The 24,525-nt window shown below is 42.9% G+C and overlaps 1 protein-coding gene across 1 annotated transcript; it reads right to left on the bottom strand.

Annotated features, from left to right (window-relative positions):
• Nucleotides 1-79: 79 nt before the first annotated feature.
• On the bottom strand, nucleotides 80-23,398 carry chtf18 (CTF18, chromosome transmission fidelity factor 18 homolog). Its single transcript, XM_080721434.1, has 22 exons — nucleotides 23,279-23,398; nucleotides 21,762-21,905; nucleotides 21,003-21,153; nucleotides 19,826-20,012; nucleotides 17,377-17,469; nucleotides 16,999-17,051; nucleotides 16,282-16,420; nucleotides 14,986-15,219; nucleotides 14,237-14,334; nucleotides 13,915-14,038; nucleotides 13,458-13,600; nucleotides 13,186-13,279; nucleotides 12,254-12,352; nucleotides 11,981-12,111; nucleotides 11,285-11,399; nucleotides 10,573-10,797; nucleotides 9,978-10,127; nucleotides 8,050-8,180; nucleotides 5,848-5,992; nucleotides 2,937-3,032; nucleotides 1,549-1,618; nucleotides 80-265 (listed from the first exon to the last, which is right to left on the bottom strand). The coding sequence occupies exons 1-22, from the start codon at nucleotides 23,364-23,366 to the stop codon at nucleotides 144-146; spliced, it is 2,832 nt and encodes a 943-aa protein (XP_080577560.1). The 5' UTR covers nucleotides 23,367-23,398; the 3' UTR covers nucleotides 80-143.
• Nucleotides 23,399-24,525: the final 1,127 nt, after the last annotated feature.

The raw sequence follows: 24,525 nt of genomic DNA, 5'->3' as shown, positions 1-24,525 counted from the left end.
GAAAACAATGTATTGTCATTATTAATACACAAAGGACAACAACAAATTCTCAAGGAGCAGAACATTGTGTAACGTGATAACCAGGTTGCAGAATTTGTCGCGTGTGTGTTTGTGAGAGACTCAGAGAGAAGTGTTGGAGAGGGTCAGAGGAGTTCTCTGATGTAGACGTTTCGCCTGACGGCGTTGGATACACCCTCGTTGAAGCGGAACCACACGTCACTGTTCCCTACAGCCGTTCCCATGGCCATCTCCATGTTCTTCTCACCTGCAGACAGAGACACAGTTAGGTGAATACTAGGACACTCGCCCCGGGTCAAATCCTGGTGGCGACCTCGGAAACAGACGATCATAGATGTCCTGCCTGAATTCAATGACTGGGCTTGGATGCCGAAGGAAACCAGCAGCAACAAAAACATATGCACAGTTGCACACTGCTTTGAAAACAAATCCTGGGACTCTCCCACACAGGACCACTACTAAAGTCTTAGTAATGGTTCTGTGCTGATGTTATTTATTTTTATATCCAAATAGTTTCCACCCAGTTCTATCCCCTGAGCAATTATTTATAGTAGTACATTTAGAATAGAGAGCATCATAGTCTCAGAAAACACTTGAAAGAATAAAATGTTGCTGTATCAAAACATATTAATTGATTCTATGCAACCTGAGATTCTGCATCGCTGGCATAACCAGACGGACACACAAGAGCAAATTAGATTTGTGCTGGCATATTATTTTGCATGTTCCCACGGCAAGAATAAGTAAGGTTTAACCCTGTTTTGTCCATGATGACTGATATTGATGTCTGTGCCGGTGCAATTTATGGCAGGTCAGTGAGGTCACCATGGACAAACTATGCATCTTGTAGTTTGCAGGGGTTTAGAATTCAAATCTGGTACTCCGAGCCATCGCGATTACATTAAAAATGTTTTATATGCTTTGCAACTGGAACAAATCTGACACAATCAGACCAATCTGAATCGGAACTAGACAAATAGGAATGTGATCTTAGTAGTTTGTTGGCCAGTGCTTGCTCGTTGGCAAGTGTGCGCTTCTCGATGACTGTTGAAGGGAGTGATGACTAGGGATGGGACAATAAGCGATATTATCGTTTATCGTGATAAAAAACACTTACAATAATCGTATTGTGTAGATTTAATTTATCGTGAAATCGTCCTCCGTCATGCACTGGGATCAATTCACCTTTTATTTGCCGAGCTGCATATCCGCTACCATTTAAACCATCTATTGGTAAAACGTACTTAAAATATATGTACTTGATACCATCTTTTTTTCCACTCTCTACAGAAAAATATCCAATCTACAAGCTCGCGACACGTTGTGAGCTTGTAGATCGGATATTTTTTGGCAAATGTTTAACTCCAGGATAATGGATGTTAGGGATATTTTGATTATCGCGATAATATCGTAAATTGCAATTTCTTTGGTCACAATAATCGTGATATGAAATGTTCATATCGTCCCATCCCTAGTGATGACGTCTTGACACCACTTAGCAGAGGGGCCTCGGGGGGCCTCTATTGTTACCTGTCTCTGAGGTCGCCTGGGTCTTCTGGGGTTTGGGAGCAAGAGCTCTGCCAAAGAAATCCACCTCCGGCTAGAACACAAGCACACACATAAATGACAGGTTGAGAACAACATTCACCTCAATCCTTCCTTAATGAGGTCAAATACGACAAACTAATGCAGTGGTTCTCAACCTGTGGGGGGGGTCCTAAAATTATTTTGGGGGGTCCCCAGATGATTAGCTTAACCCATTTAGGCCTAACCTATAGAATAGGGCTAAATCAGAAATTAGCCTACAAAACAAATATGTTGCTACATACTGTACATGTACTGTAAGCCCCTCCCAAACAGCAAAATGTGTTCCCGGCCCGAATGGGATAATGTGCAACATTGTTTTCCTCACTCAACAGTAAAACAACAAACAAGACATTTTTAAAATAGCTGATCTACATGCTCACAACGCCTCGCAACGAGCATGTAGATCTGCTATTATCATAATAAAATCGTGTTATACAAAATGCAATGCCTCAACTCTTAGTGCTTCCCAGTTAAAATATGATTATTTTGGGAGTCGCAGACTGAAAAGGTTGAGAACCACTGAACTAATGCACTCATTCTCTCTCTCTCTCTCTCTCTCTCTCTCTCACACACACACACACAGCGTTATACTTATGTCTCATTAGCCTAATTTCCCAGATTCATCACTAGGGAAATAAACGTTCTCATTGGCCTCATTTGTCCCCTCTAGAGTCTCTTTCCATCTCATTCTTCCAAACATCCAGCCAGTACTGGAATAGGCAGAAGATATAGCCTATCTAGGTTGTTACACTCTCTAACAGCTCTTGTTGTGAACACACACACACACACACACACACACACACACACACACACACACACACACACACACACACACACACACACACACACACACACACACACACACACACACACACACACACACACACACACACACACACACACACACACACAATTACATCTACCACCAATGTCACTGTGGCTCCATCTAGTGGTAAGATCCAGCACATAATATAGCAGTGGAAAGAGTTTTGTTTGAACAGCAGCAAGTTTTTTTTTTCTTTGAATGATTACGGAGTTAATACATTGTTGAATATTACAAGAACATTTAAAACACTCATATAAACAATGAGTGAATTCTGGTCTGTGCTTTATGCAAGGTGTGTATGTGTGTGTGTGTGTGTATGTGTGTGTGTTTGTGTGTGTGTGTGTGTGACTGTGTGTGTGTGTGTGTGTGTGTGTGTGTGTGTGTGTGTGTGTGAGACTGTGTGTGACTGTGTGTGTGTGTGTGTGTGTGTGTGTGTGTGTGTGTGTGTGTGTGTGTGTGTGTGTGTGTGTGTGTGTGTGTGTGTGTGTGTGTGTGTGTGTCTCACTCTGGGTTCCACTTTGGTCTGTTTGACAATGTTCTCCAGCCTCTGCTGATGGTTCCTGGTCGATACGGGAGCAGTGCGTTTGGCCTCTTCCTTGTGCTGTATAAGATAAGATACACACATTAAACACAAAGCAAGAGCACAGTCCACATTATAACACACGGCTGGTAATAGGGGGGCGAGAGCCATGAAACTTAACACATTTAGTCCCGAGGCCGATTCTACGAATGCCCTCTAAATCAGCAGCTCCCACACTTTCAAGAATTTTCACGAATAAAAAAATAAATAGCAGATCTGCAGCCCTTTCTCAAAAAAAGAAAAGAAAAATCACTCGGGACTTCAAACAACTCTGACTTCAGTAGGTTGACATTTCTCTAATTGTTTTTGAGTGGTCTTGTGTAATATTATAAGAGAGATGGCTTTTTGGTTCCACCTTTTTTATGCTGAATTTGCTAAAACATAATTTTTGGAGAAATACAATTTTTTAAACATGCTGAGTCCCTATAATGCCACTGAGCAGCTCCATTTTACTGAAACCAAGTTTGAAATTAGAATTGAACACACATAATAACAACTGAATAGCAACTGAATTAAAATGGTAGTGGATGGAGTGTCCCACTGAGTGTCCCACCAAGACACAGCAACCAATGGGTGTGAAGAGGGGCGGGACAACGGGCAGGACTTGACAAAGGGTGAATTGGTCCTCACGATGAGGATATGGTACCGTTTCCTTCTACTCTGTCCATGTACTGTATCAGAGGAGGTCTGTGGACAGTCCAGAAACTCGCTGACCAGTGACATCATCGTCAATAGAAAGCTTGCAGTTTCCATCAGCTTTCCCATCGATGATGTCAATGGTGCGTTTCTGAACTGTCACTCTTCTCTGAGTCCAAGTACAAGTCCACAAAAGAGGTACCATATTGTCATGAGCATTAGTGAGGATTACATGAAGATAGGTTGAACATGGGTGAAGTCACCTTTTAAAAGCCATCGGTGTGTCTCCACAAGATGGTAAACCATCACACTTGTGACATAGTTCTGGTCCCCATAAGGAACATGTATATTGTCAAGGTTGACCCAAGACATGGAACGCATTAATATGCATTATAACTTAAACCATTATTTTATGCTTTAACTATAAACAAATAGCAGATATACAAGCTCACACGCGAGCTTGTAGATCTGCTTTTTGAAAACATCATGAAGATTTTGCAAGTCTTTGAATATTTTGAAACAAGGTTTTTGAAAAATGTTTCTTTGTGGTTCTCAAACCTTATCATGTCAAGGAACCCTAGAATTATATTATGTACTCCCATTTCAAAATATGATGTATCAGGGATGTTTGCTTTGAAAAAGATATATTCAAAGATGTGCAAAAGAAATTCCAAGAGTTTTCAAAAATAGCAGATCTAAATCAAACTGAGTAAAATGTGGATGCCTAGAGATAGAGGGGGCCTTGCCCTACCAGACATGAGGACATACAATATCTCCTTCGAAATGGCTAAATTGTCTAAACACTTTAGTGGGTTGGACTCTGACTTGGACTGGGTAATCATAGAGAGAAGCCTGGCTTCACCATTTCGTCCAATTGATGTTCTGTCACAGGCAGCGAGCAATGAACCCAATCCGAACCCTATAATGTCACATTCAAAGAATGTATGGGCTAAGATTCATAAAGCACACAAGATGTCACAGTATAAACAACCATACTCTTCACTCTGGAATAACCCTAAAATATGTATTGGGAAGACAAAGGTATTTTGGAAAAAATGGCAGACATCCGGGATTAATAATATCAGTGACCTATTTGACAATGGGAACTTTATAACTTGCTCAGATCTGAGAGCGAAATATAAACTTGGGAATGATGGTACATTTTGGAAATATTTCCAAATGAGACATTGTCTGGGCAGTACTTTTGATGCTGGTGAAAACCCATTGCTTGATTATTTAAAACTACCACACGAAGCTCATACCGCCTCCGTATTTTATAAAATGTCAAAACAACAGTTGGGTGATACATGTGACAGTCTCAAACTGATATGGCAAAGGGATCTGGGTGTGGATATTGAAGATGAACATTGGAAAGGACTTATAGCAAATGCAGGACAAGGGATCAGAGAAGCAAGGGGAAAATTTATTCAATATAAAATAATTCATAGATATTACTACACACCAACTAGATTACAGAAAATGGGAATTGCAGAGAGTAATACATGTTGGAAGTGTAAAGAAGACGTTGGCACGTATGTCCATATGATTTGGGAATGTCGCATGGTGTATCCTTTCTGGTGTACAATTCTTGATTACCTGTCAAAATGGTTGGGATTTACCATACCCCCACTACCACTGCTCTGTCTTTTAGGAGACAGGACAGTGGTCCCTGGGTTAAATAAAAAAGCTTTTGTAATAGTAAAGGTTGGACTGGTCACAGCAGCCAGAATCCTGCTGCGGAACTGGAAAACCCCAAGAACTCCTGTTTTTAAAGAGTGGAACGAGGAGATGATCAAAATCACATCGTATGAGTACATGCTGGGAAGAGTGAATGGTATGGGAAAGATGAAAGAGATATGGGATAGTTTTCTAACATATATGACACTTATTTGAAGATGTGAAGAGGTTCCTACGTTTATTTCCTTTGTATTTTTATTTTTGTATTATCTTGGACTGACTGTATATATATTTGTACCTGTTGTTGTGCTGCACTGTACCACCCATTACCACTTTTTGTATTAAGAAGAAAAAATAAAAAACATTTGAATTATAAAAAAAAAAAAAATAGCAGATCTACAAGCTTGCAGCGCTGCACTCGGTGCCGAATAGTTAAAGTATAAAATAATGATTAAAGTGGTTCCAGGTCTTACTGGGTTAAAAGAGAGAGAGAGAGAGAGAGAGAGTAGAGAGAGCGTCGTACCGCTACAGGGTTTCGCAGGATACTCAGCTGCTCGGCTCTCCTCATCTTCTCCTGCTCCATCTCTCTGCTGATCGTTTGTTTGGCCTGGTACGTCAGCTGTCGGCGCGGCGGAAGACCTTGAAAGTGAACCACCTCCTCCACACGCCTGCACACAAAAGGCTTAAGTAAATAAGACCTATAAGCACCTATAGGATGATGAACCTGATGAAAATAACTGAATGTTTAGCCAGCACAGATCCCCCCCCCCCCCCCCATCTACATAAAATCCGGACTGTCAATCTTTAATACCATAATCCTCTTAGAGCTGAGCTCCATCTCTCTAACACACACACACCCTCTAATGTGTGAAAAACATCATTCCTACTTCCACAACACCAAAAAACATCATTCATTTATTTTGTGACATCTTTAGACATTGCCAGTATTGTTGTTGTTGATGTTGTCAGAATGTAGCCATAGACAACCAAGTGAAATGTTCCTTTAACTCAGATATTGTGTATTTGTATTTTATTTTATCCATAATCACTACATCCTCTCAGGGACATCAGGGTAAACAGTTATACATACTATAAGATATAGTCTTACTTCTTCATGCTTTTATAGGTCTTTTACAGAATGAGGGACTCATTCCACAAGAAATCATAAGCAACTGTTCTGCCAGGCCAAAAAGAAAGAAAAACAAAAAAACAGGACTCATATCTAAAGGATCTAATCAAGTACATTGTGTCTCCAAGACACATTTTGACTGCAGGACAGTGCTTGCCTGACAAATCAAAACGAGCATCCCAACAAAAGGCTAGTCCAATCAATGTAATCCGGCAGCGAGTGGGTGTGTCCACCAGGTGTGGCAACAACAATTGTCTCCTGTACAGTAACAGTGTCAAACGTTTAAGCTCTGTTACGTCTTTTGGCGGGTGAGTCACTATAGGTTTGGGATCCTTTAGGATTTTAACGATTCCGTCTAACGGTCCCATTCCTTAATGGTTCCCATACTGGGTTCCAAATGGACCCTCACAGGTCTGTAACTCTGAGCGTGTACGAATGGAGCCAAATAGATCCGCAGAGTCGTCCTTGAAATGAAAACGTTCGAGAACCACCGGTATTGTAATTGTATAGCAGACGTGAAGTCCACATACTAGAATCGACAGTGTCATAATATAAGAAACACCCGTTCCGGAAACGTTTCCAAATGTGATATGATTCCTCGATGTTGGATTCCGGTTCCTCCGGATCCCAGCGTGAGTCAATACCCGTCCGTGCCCGGCGGTGCGGTGGATGCAGCGGCTGCCGTGGTGTTATGGTGCGCTGCCAGAGAGGGCAGGTAGAGGAAGGTGTAGATCAGAAACAGCAGCAGCAGCGCTCCCAGCAGAGGCAGGCACCAGTCGTTGGTGACCATCACCTGGTCGCAGCGAGCCACCAGGAAGGAGCCTCCTCCTCCTCCTCCTCCTCCGCCCTGGCCCTGGTTCGCCTCCCCACCGCGGACCGGCATGGCTCCGCTAGACCAGCTCCTCCATTCCACACGACGCTCTCTTCCGTTTGCCCTCAGTGATCGACGGAGGGGGGGGAAATACAAAGGCCTCCTCAGGTCCCCTGGTGGGTTAAACTGCGGTCCCGAGTTTAAACGCGGAAACTTAACTTGATCCCGCTGGTTCCTTTTGGTTTCGTCTTTTTTTCCTTCTTCAAATCATCACTTAGGTTCTGATTCACTTGCACGTGTCCTCATTTGTTACTTTTGCGCCTTAATTATCTATCCTTGCATCTCCACCATCCCTATAAGGACTTGGCTTTTGGCTACTTGGTTACTAAAGCATTATTCCCCCCCAACACTGATATCTATACACCAATGATACAATACACACACACACACACACACACACACACACACACACACACACACACACACACACACACACACACACACACACACACACACACACACACACACACACACACACACACACACACACACACACACACACACACACACACACACACACACACACACAATCAGGTGTTAAGGAGATTAAATTCTAAGCTTGCATAGAATGCCACAATGTAGACAGTGGCAATGACCTTCAGCCCCCAAGAAACAAACATCTGTGCTCATTATATATATATGTGTGTGTGTGTGTGTGTGTGTGTGTGTGTGTGTGTGTGTGTGTGTGTGTGTGTGTGTGTGTGTGTGTGCGTACGTGTACTCACGGCTCTAGTACGTATGTGTATTGTCCCTCAGGCGTGCGCTCCTGTCTGTATGAGAGGTTGTAGGCCAGCATGGTGTCGATCAACTCACACATCTGCTGCTTCTCTCTGCTGCTGAAGAGCTGAGGGTTCACCTGCAGGGAGACCAGTACAATGTTGGCATTTATCAGGCGCTCTTAATCCAGAGAGACTCAAGCCTCTATCAGAGTCCAGGGTGAAGAGCTATTCACTTCACCGCGTTGTAGTTTCCTAGCTATCACCTAGGCTTTCTTATGTATTTTTAGGTGATAGCTAGAAAACGACACCGCGGTGAAGTGAATAGCTCTTCACCCTGGACTCTGATAGAGGCTTTACAGTAAGCAAGGAAAACACAATGTTTTCATAGCCTTTTCATAGATTCCATATACCGGTAGTTTCATTGTTTGACAGCACCATCATCAGTGTATTTTGGATTCATGTCAATTTGTGTTTTCAGATATTTAACCACTTGAACCGCCAATACTTAATAAACTTGATCTCTCACTCTGTACTTAGACTGCTCTTTTTCCCCTCTACACCAAAGCTCTTTTCCAAAAATAGCAGATCTACAATAGCCGATCTACAAGCTCACAAGGCCTCGTAGTGTGTGTCAAAATTCCATTTTTGTCACGGACATAGAAAATGAGCGGACAATAATATTACCAGAAATACATAAAGAGCTAGCCCGTTATGACCATAACAGGTCTGTAACTCTGAGAGTGTACAAATGGAATTTGTACAGCCATAGTGTCATAGTAAATCAGTGTCACACATATTCTGAAGAAAGTCTGGAGACTAGACATTCAGTAATTGGGTGTCCCCCTGACAAGCACTTGGAATTGTAGGTATTAGATTTAATGTGACTAGCCGTAGCGACTAGAGTAGCCGTAGCATGTAGATCGGCTATTTTAACAATGTTCGCCTCTTGCTTACTTAATGTTTGAAAGTCCTTAAATTGTCACTTTATAAAAGTGCAGATACCCTATATACACTTATACTGTGTGTTGGTTTGTTTACCGTTGAGTTTACCGTTGAGTGAGAAAAAAATAATAATACATTAAGCTAATCATATGGGGACCCCACACAATAATTTGAGGACCCCACTCTGGGTCCCGACCCCAAGTTTGAGAACCACTGCTTTAGACTTAAACCAGCAAGGTCATACTCAACATGCCGATATTTCACCCAGGTGATGCAGGCCGAGGCTAATTTAAAAGGGGATCTACTCAGGAGATGTCCTCTTTCAGCAGCCCGGTGACCTTAGATGTTCACAGCTTAACACGTCTTTTGCTTCTAAGCCTACAAATGAGAGTGGCACGCCACAGGCAGCCTGCCCAGTGCCCACCCTACTGCACTCTCCCACTGAGGCCATCATGGAGTTTGGTGCCTTGCCAACAGTTAGCCCTTCCCATTCTGTTTTTAGAGATTATTACATGATGTGCAATGACCTTCGTGGGAACCACTCATGAGACCAAATAGGAGGATTAAGATGGCAATTAAAATCTTGGATCTCACTGATCAGTTTTGGGCCAAACAAAACAAGTCATTAGAGATAGGAAACTTGAGGATTCTCTCTCTCTCCCTAAATATAGCGTTGTTGTCGAGTGGAAACCATGTATGTCCAAAACAGTTTGTTTTGTATTGGTCATTTAAAAAATGATTTAAACTACGGTAGTGAAAATAGCTGATCTACAAGCACACAACGCCTCGCACTGTGCTTGTAGATCGGCTATTTTCACTAGTTTTGCGCGGGGCTTAACTTAACGAAAAAACATTTGAAACATTTGAAACATGGAGATACAAGGTTTCTGCCCGACAGCGACGATATATATCTATATCTATTATGCCTGAAGGATAAACAGGATAAACACATGCATGCACGCAGACACACAACTATCAGTCTCTCTACATACGGGTCGTAGTTTGGGGCAGATGATTTCGAGGAGCAGCGTGAGGATATCGCTGGTCAAGCAGAGCTGGCTGATCCTGCTCCTGATGCCTGGTGGGATGTCAGCCAGCATGGTGTTGAGTGCGTTCTTGTTAGCTTGAAGACGCGTTGAAGCCTGCGGATGTCAAAGTGCAGATAAAATAGGTCAGTCTCAGAAATGTTGCGGCGATGTCAACATCCGTGCCCAATAACGGCCCCGGCACAGTAAAATCCTTGCTGTTGTCTGTGAACGACTGTAAGCAAATGGACAATTTCATTTCATTTGTACAACCTGTGAGTATGATTAACGTACTTATTATAATGTACAGTACAGCAAAATGTCTTGTCCTTGGCTTATTTTCATATTTTCTTTGTTTTGTAAAAGGGTAGGCAAAATAAGCTATGGCTTCAGCTTACACCTTTTTGGTCAGAAATGTGGTTATTTTCTAAATTAGCTTTTTGTATTACCTATGCTATTATTTGTGGTAATCAAGTTACCACAAAATCGACTAAAATAACTGCGTAGCAAAGTTTTCTCTTGAGATTGTGAGATGGTCGCCCCAGCGTGCGTCATACGGTACCTCTTGTTGGCTGTGGGGGTAGGCGATGCGGGGGACGTGCATGTGAGCGAACAGGAAGTGGAAGGTGATGGACAGGAAGGGGAGGTATCGCATCAGGGAGAAGTTCTGGCCGTGCATGATCACATAGTTGAGCTGGTCCGAGAAGGACATCCAGTCCAGCGCGTCGCACACGTTGTGCATGTTGGGGTCCCTCAGACGCATGGACAGATAGTTGTCAAACAGACCCTGGGGGACAGGTCACAGGCAGGGGTCATCGCCATGGGGTGGACATTTGAGTAAATATTACGAGTTTTGCCATGGACATACACAATGAGAGGATAATAAGTAATATTACCAGAAACACATCAAAAGCTAGCCCTGAATGACCATAACAGGTCTGTAACTCTGAGAGTGTACACTCTCAGGCAAATAAAAATGTCAGAGAACCAGCATTGCATTGTATTGCTGGTGTTGGTCCACTGAAAATGAACTATTACAGAACATTCAAAGTTTTGGGGACCTGTATATCATTGCTGTTGGGCAGTGTGGATGTCTCGATATGTCGTATGTAAATGTCTGAAGTTGCCCCTTATCTGTTGCCCTTTAAAAAGTCAAATACAGACTGTGCAAATGTGTGTGTGTGTGTGTGTGTGTGTGTGTGTGTGTGTGTGTGTGTGTGTGTGTGTGTGTGTGTGCGTGTGCATGTGTGTGTGTGTGTGTGTGTGTGTGTTACCTGTGTAACCTTCTCGTACTCTCCGCTGGAGGAGGCCAGCAGCAGAATGTGCTGGAACCTCTGAGCTCCGCCCCCTTCCCCCAGTCCATCTTCAAACCCCTCCCCTATGCGCTTCCTGAAACACCATGTTTGGACAAAGCACTTATTTGGAAAATACCCTTGTGTGTCATCATAGTACTGACCTCATAGTCTAGCTCTAGCCTCTACGAACTATGGCAATCGGTACCACACTGGGTACTCTGACAAACGGGCAAACAAAGTGGGGCATGCATACCCAACGTGCATCGTTCCCTAGTAGGCCAGTGACCAACTAGCAAATAAAAGTTTTGATTTGAAATGACAATAAATCATCTAAAATTTATATATATATATATATATATATATATATATTGCAAAGAACACATTTGAAATATTGATTTGATGCTCATATTAACCATAGGAAGTATTATGTTTGTTTTTATTTGCACATGCATGCCATGAATTCCATAGGGATAGATTACACATGACATTTATGACATCATCAACTTGCGACAGGCATTTCCCCTATTGAGTGAAAGATTAGCTATTTCTAGAAGAAATATAATAATTGAGGTGTTTTTAATTTTACATTGTATTTTTTTTTTTTTTTGTATTTTTCACAAACATTACATTTCGAAGTTAAATGTTGAAAAACAATATTTTTTAACAGGAACATACCGTTTTACACGCGGGAGCTGGAAGATTTCCTGCCACAGGTTGAATAGGCCTTTGTTCTGGTCTTTCTGCCCTACAGACATATTCTGCACCATCTTGGCATCAACCTGCCTCTTACCTCGACCATGGAGGAACTGCACACACAAACACACACAATGTGATAAATACAAAACACATACAGCTCTCAGCTGCAACAAGTCCATCCCCTCTGATAGAAGTCTTTTGTGTGGAGTCAACTGACAAGAGTCACACCTGTGACCTCTCGACTGTCCTCACCTGTAGAGTGTTGATACAGGACCTGATGTCATTGTCCGTCTTCTCACACAGGGCCATCAGAGTGCCCGTGTCCGTTTTCATCCCCTGCCAACGTGAGATCTGCAAAGACAAGCCAAATACGCAGACCATGACTAATGACTAAATGTGTCTGGTTCTTCAGACAGGGATCTCCATGTATGGGCATAAAAGGGATTGTATGTATTATGTCAGATGTCATAGGATTTTCACATAACAAATAACTGAGTGAGCATGTTTGGGCTCTTACAGCATATCTCCATATATGAGTAACTGGTCCGATATTCATCACTGGCCGGATGGCCAAGACATGGCGCAACGTCTCCCTGAGGTAAGACACCTACTAGTAAGAGACACCTGAGGTGTCTTACTAGTAGTTAATAGACAAGATTGTGTGCACATCTCAAGCCTATATTCAGGCCAGGTGCTGGACATCAAAGTATCAGATAATGGATGGAGAAGAACGCCTGCACACTGTTTATATGCTCCAAAAAACTTACTTTTATTATAGGCAACTGCAACGTTTCGACTTTACGTCTTTATCAGGCAAAGGTTCGTACTTTTGCCTGATGAAGACGTAAAGTCGAAACGTTGCAGTTGCCTATAATAAAAGTAAGTTTTTTGGAGCATATAAACAGTGTGCGGGCGTTCTTCTCTTTTCCATCCATTACTAGTAGTTAAAGCATAAAATAATGGTTAAAGTGGGACAAATCTAGAGTGACACAGATGCGTTCCCAGTCTGGGTTAATACAAGATAAGCAACAAATACAACCAGGATTGCTGATGTGTGTGTGTGTGTGTGTGTGTGTGTGTGTGTGTGTGTGTGTGTGTGTGTGTGTGTGTGTGTGTGTGTGTGTGTGTGTGTGTGTGTGTGTGTGTGTGTGTGTGTGTGTGTGTGTGTGTTTGTACATAGTGACCTCTGACAGTCTCTGTGCCAGGCGGGAGGGCTGGGTCTGGGGGAACGTCAGTAGGAAAGCTTGCTGCCTCAGAGGCCTGAGGGCTGGAACATAACTGACAGGACAGGACAACCAATCAGAGAGGAGTCAGGACAAAAAAAAAGAAAAAAAAAGACAATTAGGCTTCCCTATACGTTGAATAGAATGCATTTCAGTACCCAAGACACACAGCAATTAAGAACAAACACAGATTATGCTTTTTGAAACACAGTTTGTTGGAGAAGTTCTCTTACAGGTCGTTACAGATGCAGATGATTGGACGAAGGAGGGCAGACTCCTTCTTCTTCTTCTTTTTTGTGGTCTCCGAGCCCGCCTCGCCACCGCCGCTCTGTCCATCCTTCTTGCTCAGCGTGGCCAGCAGGATGTTGATGGCAGCCTGACACAACATGACCATGGATTAGAGATGCATTTAGGGCTGTCATCATTATCACATTTTACCTTCCTTGACAAATACACTCTTTACAGGTCAGTGGTTTAGTGGTACTGGATTTGCAGCTCAACAAAAGCTAATTCATCCTAATGTATGACAGACAATTTCACAATAAATTAAAATCTCTGCGATACGATTATTGTGTGCTTTTTCTTTTTATCGCGATAAAAAAATAACATTGATTGTCGTCCCATCCCTAATTCCAGTTACGTTATGTTGCTGAAGAGAGAAGTGTTGTTTGTTAAGTTGGCGGGACGTACCGCTGGCGCTCCGTCGATCTCATCGATGATGAGGCAGTTGGGCCTCTGGTCGGTTCCCAGGACAGACTTCATCTGGGTCGCCGTGTCGATGCGCTTCTGGAACACCTCAGCACTGCGGTCATCACTGTGACAACAACACAGGAGGGGTCAGTGTGGATGTGGTATACTGTGACACATACGTTACATTAATTTCGGGTTCATTTGGTTCCATTTGTACACTCAGTTACAGACCTGTTGAGAGTCCATTTGGAACCCTTGAAAGTGTAGTGCGCGCAAACACAACTGTACAAATATGGTTGCATTTGAATATTACTTGACTGACCTGGCATTGATCTCCACTACATTGTACCCAGCATGCTTTGCGATGATATGGGCCAGAGTGGTCTTGCCCAAGCCTGGAGGACCTGACAACAGCGCCACCTATGGAGAGACAAAGGGAGAGATCTCTTTTATTAAAAATGGTCCTCTCAGCCAATCGATATAATGCCCTAAATTGTAATGGTAACTATAAAATAAAGCAGACTTACTAGATAAATAATGAGAATAACTGACGCAATATATTTGCTTGGGAAACAAAAGAAAACTAAAGCAGACATAATCATTCAAATAACCAGTCGGAAACAAACTATTCATATTCAGCACAGTTGATTGGATTTCAGCCACAGCTTGAGTCCTCTGTAGAACACATTACCATCCGTCTCTAGTTACTTGCGCAAGCAGAGCGAGCAAGTACTGTAATCGGCTGGGAATTTTGAAGACCGTAGCCCTGAAACGTCTGGGATTCTGTCCCCCTACAGCCAATGAGGGACCAGCATCCCTGGTGATGATGTCAGCAGAGTTTGGTATATACTGTAAGTGCGCTCTTGGTAATGTCTTAAGTAACGGGAGAACATGAGGCCAGCAGCGCACGCCTCGTGGCGTGTTCTGCTTGCGCACAAATAGTCCATGTGTGGCCTGCTTGAGCATTAGGTGCAAGTTGGCACCTCGACAGAGTACAGTTGTAGTTTTCTAGTTTTCGTTTCAATGGCCCAAAAAAACATGTACACCTGTGTGTCTCTGCATACTGCGTACCTTAAATTTGGGGCGCTTATACTGGTCCAGCTCAGCATCCAGCAGCTCCTCAGTCAGCTGACTCTTGGTCTTGAAGATCTTGATTGGCAGACTGGCTTCATTGTTGAATTTTGAACCGAATTTGTTCTGGGCCACAGGCTGTCTCTCGACGGGAGGAGGGCGTGTCTTCCTCTCCCTTCCAAACACCACCGTGTCCCACAGCTTCAGCCACTTCAGCAGACAGCGGTTGGTAAACTGCAAAATGCAAAATTAAAAATGTAGGCTTTTAGCTGATGCTCTTAATCCAGAGCGATTTACAACAAGCAAGGACAGCACAAGGTAATATGTCAAAGGGTAATACATCAAATGCATAGAAGTAGTGAACTAAAGAAACGTAGGTAAACCAAATAACTATTCAATAAAATCAAAACATCAATAATCTGTAAAAGGAAGCTATACTGTACACACTATAGCTTCGATGTACAATAGGATGCCATGTCGATAATGGCCTGGCATCTGTCTATATATTAAATGCTAAATAAAAATGTAGCCCTTGCATAAGCCTGGTCATCGAGGGCAGACATCTGTTACGGTAAATGCTAGGGGCCAAGGTGGAGTCTGAAGAGGTGAGGCAGTCTTCAGACTACGGCAGAAGCTAGGGAGTTAGTCTGCCGCACTCTCACTCACTCACTCACACACACACACACACACACACACACACACACACACACACACACACACACACACACACACACACACACACACACACACACACACACACACACACACACACACACACACACACACACACACACACACACACACACACACACACACACAACTTTGAAATATTTGTGCACAGACAGGAAGCATGGATTAATGCAAAAATAAAATCACACAAAGAATGTGTCCCAAAGTGCGATTTGGGAAAAATATGTAAAATGATGATGTTTCAGTAACCTTGTTCCTGCTGTTCTACATACTGCCAACCTGGCGAAGAACTCACAGATTGAGGCTTTAACATTTGCTTTTATGAAATATCCTCAAAATGTATTTGGCAGCGGACCCCCATCTCAAAATGTTGTTCCAGGGACGCCCGGATGCAAAGATTTGTGTTACAAAAGTTCGCCTTAGAAATATATACATTCAAATACTTTCCCAAATTGTCACGATTTTTTAAAATAGATAAAGTATAAAATAGAGCGCACTCTGTGCTGCGCTGCGAGCTTGCAAGGAATCCAAATGAGTGAAATCAGTCATCACGACTGAGAACTTGAATCCAACAGGAACACACACGCGGTACACACACACACTCACATCGTCACTGAGCAGCTCTGTGTAATGTTGGGGAGAATATTTGTCCACCCACAGGAGGCGAGAGACACCTCCCTCCTCCACACCGTTCTCCTCCTCGGGATCCGTGTTCTCCTGCTCGCCTAGCTCCTGATCCACACCACTGACACACACACACACACACACACACACACACACACACACACACACACACACACACACACACACACACACACACACACACACACACACACACACACACACACACACACACACACACACACACACACACACACACACACACACAAAAATGTAATGAACAATTCAATTCAATCAAGTGTGAGATACGTAGGCCTGACCTCGACTAGTCGAATAGTCGACGAATAGATTGAGGGCATCTTAGTCGACTACCGATTATAATTTTTTGCATAATTCGATTCGGAAAAAAAGAAAAAGGATATATCATGATTTATTGGGAGAAACCAAACAAGTATGTTAAATCAGACAATAAACACCCCCACAGCCCAATCAGACAGCACTGATCAGACTGATTCGAATCTCTCAGTCAAAACATGCATCTTTTTCTATAGTTGCCTAAGACTATTGTCAATAGTCGGCCAATCAGATTCGACTATAGAAATCCTTAGTCGGGGACAGGCCATTGTGAGAACACAATGAATGTATTACCATTCATTAATGTGTGTGTGCGTGCGTGCGTGCTGTGGAGTTGGTGTACAGTACCTTGCCAGTAGGTCTGTAAGACGTTGAGATTCCTCAACCAACTGTGCATGTCGCTGTATAAAACAAACAAAGAAAGACAGAATACAGAAGCAATTGACAATATATAAGCAAGGCTTAGAACTGTGAACACTTAAAATATCAAACATTATATCACTCTATATCTCAATGGGATTTGAATGAGGATCGATGAGCACAGATCCTGGTGTCTCAAAGAAAAATGTCAATCACTCAGGAGAAATGTCACTAAATCAGCAATAGTCTCAGATATATGATATCGGTGCAATCCAACAGACATTGACAACAACCCTTTATGTCACACATAAGCAACGACAAACAATACAAATGGTGATGGTACAATGAGCAAAACAGGTCACTCACCCTCTCTGCCACTGCCACTCTCAGAACATCAATGGGTATCGCCAGCAATCCCAGTGAACCCTGGGAGTCCGGCACTAGTCTGGATTCCACTACCTGCCAAATCGTGTGAGTTACAGTTAAGAACACACAACTATATATGGGTGTGTATAGAGACAACAAATCATAGTTTCAGTCACACTGTGTAGTCTTTTTGGCAACACCTCTCCAGCTCCATAGCTCTATTTGTCTTTAGAGAATTTGCTGGGGCATCTTGTAATAATAAAAAAAGAAAGATTTCATTCTAAAGTGAGTGCTGGCATCTCTTTTCTAAGTCTTTAGAGAATTTGTCTACTATATGTAGCCCTGTTTGGAGCCTCACTCCCCATTGCAGGCACATGGCTAGCAATACTGCGACCCGCGGTCGGGTTTTGAAAGGGGAAACATGACACAGGCTGACTAATTAAGTGCTTGTTTCAAACCGTTGCATACATTCTGCTTTCCGACTATTTTGATAAGCCTGTTTTCGTCTCGGCTTTTTGGATAAGATGTTTGAAAAAGGTAATCATCTGGGATTTAGCTAGCGCAGCGGAACCTCATCTCGGAGCCAATAGCGGAGGGGTACACACCTCCATTCCGAAACCCCACCATTCCGAAGATTGACTTCCATTATTCGGAATGGTGGGGTTTCCCATTGTTCTATAAGACCCCACCATTCCGAAAATCAGAAACACCACCATTCCGAATATGCAGTTTCATTTTCACCCACCTCCATCCACCCCCACCAACCTCCACCCACTTTCACCCACCTCCACCCACCCCCACCCACTCTCAACCTCCACCCAATTTCACCCAACTCCACCCACCTATACCCACTTTCACCTACCCCACCCACCCACCTCCATCCACCCCACCAACCTCCACCCCCACCTGTACCCACATCCACCAAGTTTCACCCAGGCCCATCCACCTCCACTAACTTTCACCTACCTCCATCCAGATCCCTCCACCCACCCCACCCATCTCCACCCGCTTTCACCCACCTCCACACACCTCCACCTACTTTCACATCCACCCATTTTCCCCACCTCCAACCATTTTCACCCATCCCCACCCACCTCCACACATTTTCACCCACATCCAACCAGTTTCAGCCACCCCCACCTACCTCCGCTCAATTTCACCCACCTCCATCAACCTCCACCTACTTTCACCCAGCTCTATTCAATTTCCCCCAACCTCCACCCACTTTCACCCAGGCCCACCCACTTTTACCCAACTCCACCCACTTTCCTGCCCCTTGGAGTCGGGTGAAAGTGGGTGGAGGTGGGGGGGCCAAAGTGGGTGGATGTGGGAGAAAGTGGGTGGAGTTGGGTTAAAGTGGGTAGAGGTGGGTGGGGGCTGGGGTAAAAGTGGGTGGAGGTGTGTGAAATTGGGTAGAGGTGGCTGGGTTAAAGTTGGTGGAGGTGGGTGGGTGGGTGGAGGTGAGTGAAAGTGGGTGGAGGTGGGAGGAAGTGAGTGGAGGAGGGGGAAAGTGGTTGGAGGTGGGTGGGGGGGTGAACGTGGGTGAGGTAAAGTGGTTGGAGGTGGGTGAAAGTTAAAATAATTTAAATTTCGGAATGGTGGGGTTTCGGAATGGTGGTGTTTCGGAATGGTGGTGTTTCGGAATGGTGGTGTTTCGGAATGGAGGCCCGTCCCCATAGCGGGTGGGACAGTGCCTCCATTCCGAATGGCAGTAGTGCGCAAAAAAAAAATTGGAACGCCTACTACTTGTTGTTTCTGGCAACTTGTCAGAAACTGAATTTATTAAGGTTATTTAAGGTTATGTATATATTAATAAATACATTTCCGTCATTTTAGCGCGACTGTCGGAGGCAGACAAATAGACAGAATGTTGAACAGTGTATAGAGAAGCTGTCAAAAACACATTCATGTGGAATGGTTATTGTGAAAAATATAATTGAAAAGGTTACATTATAAGTATTAATTTACAGTAGGTTCTGTGGGATCCATCATCAATAATGTCCTAACCCAGGGGTCTTAAACGGGGGAACCCTAGGGGCGTCCTCAGAGTTACAACAGGGGGTCCTCCAAATCTTTGAGTGATAGAACTTTTTTTTTTTATCTACCTTTTTTATATTAACCACTTGAACCCTAGTGTCCATATTCTGAGAACTTTAGCCAAAAATAGCAGATCTACAAGCTCACAACACCTCGTTAAAGTCTGCTCTTTTCTGGGGGGGGGAAAGAGCAGACTAAGTACAGTGAAAGTACAAGTTTATTAAGTATTGAGGGTTCAAGTGGTTAAATATCTGAAAACCCACATTAACATGAATCCAAAATATACTGATGATCGAGCTGTCGAACAATTAAACTATGTGGAATCTATGATAAGGTCATGGGGGTCCCTGCTTCATCTCTCCTTCAACTAAGGGGTCCTTGGCCTGAAAACGCTGAAGACTCCTGTCCTAACCTGTCCCGCCGTGTCTTCCTTTTGTCGAAGGTAGATGCGGTTCCCTGAGGAGTCTGTCACGGTGACGTAGTCTCCCTCCAGAGGGGGGCGCCGTAACACACTTTGAGACGCTGGTGCCACAGCAGGTCGCCTGGGAGACTCTGGGATTGTGGCGAAGCCACTTATGTCCAGAAGCGGTGGAGCAGACCTGCAATTGATTGTATAATTCATAATTATGTTATTTGACAGAAGTGTGTGATTGTATAATTCATAATTCTGTTATTGTTCACACTATAAGAGGGAAACAAATCCACTACTCCTTTTTTCTCACATGGCCCTCTTTTAGCGCCACCATCAGGCTGATTTTAGCAAAACACATTTTTGGACACTGCTCCTACAGATTTTGGCCTAAAATCACGCAAAGCAGAACACAGTATCTCTGAAGTCATGTCATCAACATGGATCTGTCCCATTTCCCATATTCCCTCCTGATTGGCTACGATTGCCTTCTAAAGTTTGTGTATGCGACCTGTCGGTCGCTTATCTCACGATTAGGGAGTCTTACTGGTATTAAAAAGGTCTTACCCTGCATACACTTATACTGTGTGTTCGTTCGTTTATACTGTTGAGTGAAAAAAGAATGTTGCACATTAAGCTGGGGACGCCCCAAAATAATTTGGAGACCTCCCTGGGAGTCCCGACCCCCAGTTTGGGAACCACTGTACTGGTGAATATCAAACATAATGAGATCAGCCCATCCCTTAGTGTTACCTCACCCCTCACTTTCTTTACATCCAGAGTAGCGAGTACCTCACTTTTGTTAAGCACTTTAACCCTAGGGTCCCTATTCTGATGCTAACATTCAGCGGAAATAGATTAATTCGAAAGGTCAAGCTGAAAATAATCCCCCCCCGAGAAAGATTTCATTTACAAAACAAATTTTCATTGTCCATCATGAAGTGCACAATGTCATGATGTTTAAGCCAGTGGTTCTCAAAGTTTTAAATGTCAACGTCTCTCCCCTTAACTCTGACAGTATACAAATGGACCAGACGGGTCCATTTGGTTTCATTTGTATACTGTCTGAGTTACAGACGTGCAAGGGTCTTTCTTGTAAGGTTCCATTTTGAACCCCCTAAAGGAACCCAGAATCCACTTTGAGAACCACTGGTTTAAGCAATATTGACCGAACTATTACCTGGATGCACGAGAGGTGTCATACTGCTCCGGGGACGACGGGGGGCTGATGTCATCAGTCTGCGACGGGACTGGGATGGCATCGGTCTGTGACGGCACAAAAAGCCGCTTGGCTACACCCGCTTCCTGCTTCTGGCGCTTAGCCTTCGGGGCTGCAGGAGCCAGACAGACAGTATATATATACATTACACACACACATACACATTGGGCGCGTTCGAAAATACAGCACTGAGCGCACTGGCCAATACAAACTAATACATGAGTGTGCTCGGTGTGGGAATTTTCGAGCGCGCCCATTATTACACACGCACTACAGAGGTCAAATTAGAAAAGTGTGCAATTGATCTGCCCAACCTGTATGAGACACAGCATATCATGGAAACCTTCTATTTCCAAAGAAATGTACTTTGCAGGAAATGGAAAAAAATAACCAATGTTCCAATGGATCCCATCCACTGCTTAAATTATTATAAAACCCACAGTCAGACTTTCTACCTGAAGTGCCTATTTTGGGCATGTTCAGAAATGTTTCAAAATTGTTCCACATTTTGTAAAATCGCTCACAAGCTCACAACACATAACATCACGTGTGGGTGTGCTTGCAGAACGACTATTTCCGCTACTTTTGCACAACACTGTCATAAGACAAAGTATCAAATGGGGCATTCATTTATGAATCTGGAGATACAAGGTTTCTGCCCGACAACAATGATATGATGATATACTGCAAGCAAGTACTCCCAGCCTAGGGTGAACGTACTGTCACTGTCACCCAGCAAGTGTTCTATGTCCTGAATATCGTCTTCCTGTCCCTGGCCCCCTGGTGTTGTTGTTGTTGTTGTTGTTGTGGAATCCTTCTTCCGAAAGCCTGACTTCTTCTTGGCATCAGGGCTGATGACGGCGTCTACGGCAGATACAAAATGTGTGATGTCATTTAACAGTTTTTCACCTGGATAATAAATATCCTATGAATCAGGGGTTTTCAAACTTTTTTTGACGCAGGGCACCCCTGTAAATATCCACGCCACCCCTGATACCCACTGTTATTTCTTTTTTAGTCTTACATTACATATTGAAGAAATATCCATTTCCATCAGAACTGACTGAAAATAACTTTATACTTGACGTTTAACCACTTGAACCCCAGCATCCCTATTCTGGGGAAAGGTTCGCCAAAGATTTGTTATGCAAAGTTCTCAAAGTTTGAGAACCACGGTTGTACTGTATGTGCCATACTAGTCAGAAGCAGAACACTGCATTGTTATGGAAGGATAATCGGCAGCATTCTGTCATTTGTAACGCTCTACTGTACTGTACACACTAGAGGCCTGTTACAATTACATAATCATGTAATCGCAATTATTTTAGCATAATGATCGTTTTCATGTGGAAAAGTTTTCATATTTCTTTCATACATTTTCAAAAAGTAGTGGAAATAGCAGATCCAGTGAGCTTGTAGATCTGCTATTTAATGTTTTCATAATGTATAGTCAGTCAGTCAGCCAGCCATTTCTTTGTGTAAATAGCCTATTTGTCACATCTGTCCTGTGCAACTTCAAAGCCTAAAAGCTCAAAAGATATGTATTTTTATTCAACACACACACACACACACACACACACACACACACACACACACACACACACACACACACACACACACACACACACACACATATATATATATATATATATATATATATATATATATATATATATATATATATATATATATATACACACTGTAAATATTGTGATTGCAATTATTTGAGTGACAAAAATAATTATTAAAAATGGCCCTAGTAGGCTACCCTTAGTACTAGTAATAATTGGCACACAAACTGACAGGTGTGATTAATCACCCCGTACCCAACCGTTATGGACAATCTGTGTGACCTGTGACCTCTCATATGTGCTCATTGAGGAAGTTACATGCAGTGCCGCTGTTGTGAATATTATGTCACCCCGTCGCCTACATAGAATATGGATGATCACCAGTGAGCGTGTCAATCGTGGTAAAGTGGGAGATATTTGACTAAATACACAATTTCTGCAAGAACCTTCTTCATATGATGCAATGTTACGCTCTTTAAGAGCTGACCCAAAGCGCAATGAAGTATTTGGTAGTTGGTAGTTTGTTTGCCACACATAGGCTACAGAGCGCTACAAATCTGAGATCTCTCCACGAAATTGATGGAAGATGGAGTATCTGGATGATCAGAAATCAGAATGTCAGCAGCAGGATCAGTTCAGTTGATGTGTAAGTGTAAGTTAACTCACTGTCCATCTCTGCCATCATTTCCAGTTCATCTGCGTACAGCTGATCGAACTGGTCCTCGATCTCGAACATCTCGTCATATTCATCCATTGTGCCGGTTTGATGGAAGAGCTACAGTAAGCTGCTTTTGAGTATTAATAATGCATGTACTTCAAACAACCTCTATGGCTCTTTTAATCGCGACTTTTGTGTTGGGACGCAGTTCGGACAGCACCAGCAATACATTCGCGGGACTTTTTGTTGTGAACTGTTTCTCTTCCGGGTCATGTGAAGCATTTCTTTCCTGATTGGTTGTTGGAGTGTTAAGAACCCCCAAGCCCCGCCTCTTCACGTTTTGATTCTTTTACAGCTCTAGCATTTTTGATCAAATATGTGTTTTGCTTTTGGAGCCTCCTACCAACATGTTTTTTTTAATATGATTTTCTATTCAGCATAGGTAATACGGCATTGATTGATTGAAGACTTTGTTAGAAGTTTGCATAGGAAAAAGTAGACTGCAGTTTCATGACGGTATATCACTGGTACAAGGTCTACTAAAAGGAGTTCCTAGAAAAGAGCTTATTTCCATAGGAAACCATTATCTCATATAACATTGAATGACAGACGGATTCAATTATAGAATGTAACATATAAGGACTTATTCCTTTTTCCCTGTATCCAAAGTAACACTAACACCCAACATGGCACAGACAAGGATGTATAGCCTACATTTGGCTTTGAGTTCTTGGGACTTGACACACTTATTTCTTTTAATAGGATTTCAGACATTGCTCAGTTTCTTTTCTTTTTATTCCAATATTGAGATAGATCAACTCTATTATTTCGGCCATTGATGATTGAAGGCACATGCCTCTCAATATATAGGCCTATCTTAAAGTGAAAATATTCCTTGATCTTGAGAGTTTATTGTAATGAGAGTTAAATACAGTATGTATAGCTCTATATTCTAGTAGAGAAAGGTATCTACAATGAAGCAGACAGCCCGCAACACTCCAAGTTAGATGAAGGCTTTTGGGTGCACAGCTCATAGCTCTATATTCCAATATAGGAATCATCTTGTGTTTGTTCAATAACAGGGTCTCTCCATGATCTCTCCAGCTCTCCAGTTAAATACATTTAAACTCGGGCTACCAATTTCATCCAATCAGAAGATCATGGAACTCATATAAAGCACTGTTTCCCAAGCACTGGTTTGGGACCCATTTGTGGGTCGCAGACACATTTTTATCGTCCCTTAATCTTTAGTTTC

Source organism: Nannobrachium achirus (assembly GCF_963921795.1).
Source record: "Nannobrachium achirus genome assembly, chromosome: 3".
NCBI lineage: Eukaryota > Metazoa > Chordata > Actinopteri > Myctophiformes > Myctophidae > Nannobrachium > Nannobrachium achirus.
The sequence above is the reverse complement of the archived record's forward strand: the minus strand, read 5'-3'. Positions and strand labels throughout refer to the sequence as shown.

What these genes read in the sequence shown, in the direction of transcription:
- chtf18 (XM_080721434.1), bottom strand. Translation starts at nt 23,366, where the DNA reads ATGGATGAATATGACGAGATGTTCGAGATCGAGGACCAGTTCGATCAG. An exon ending in GAGTGGCAGTGGCAGAGAGG is followed by an intron (nt 17,052 to 17,376) that starts GTGAGTGACCTG and finishes TGTTTTATACAG; the next exon opens with CGACATGCACAGTTGGTTGA. An exon ending in ACCCCCACAGCCAACAAGAG is followed by an intron (nt 10,128 to 10,572) that starts GTACCGTATGAC and finishes TGACATCCGCAG; the next exon opens with GCTTCAACGCGTCTTCAAGC.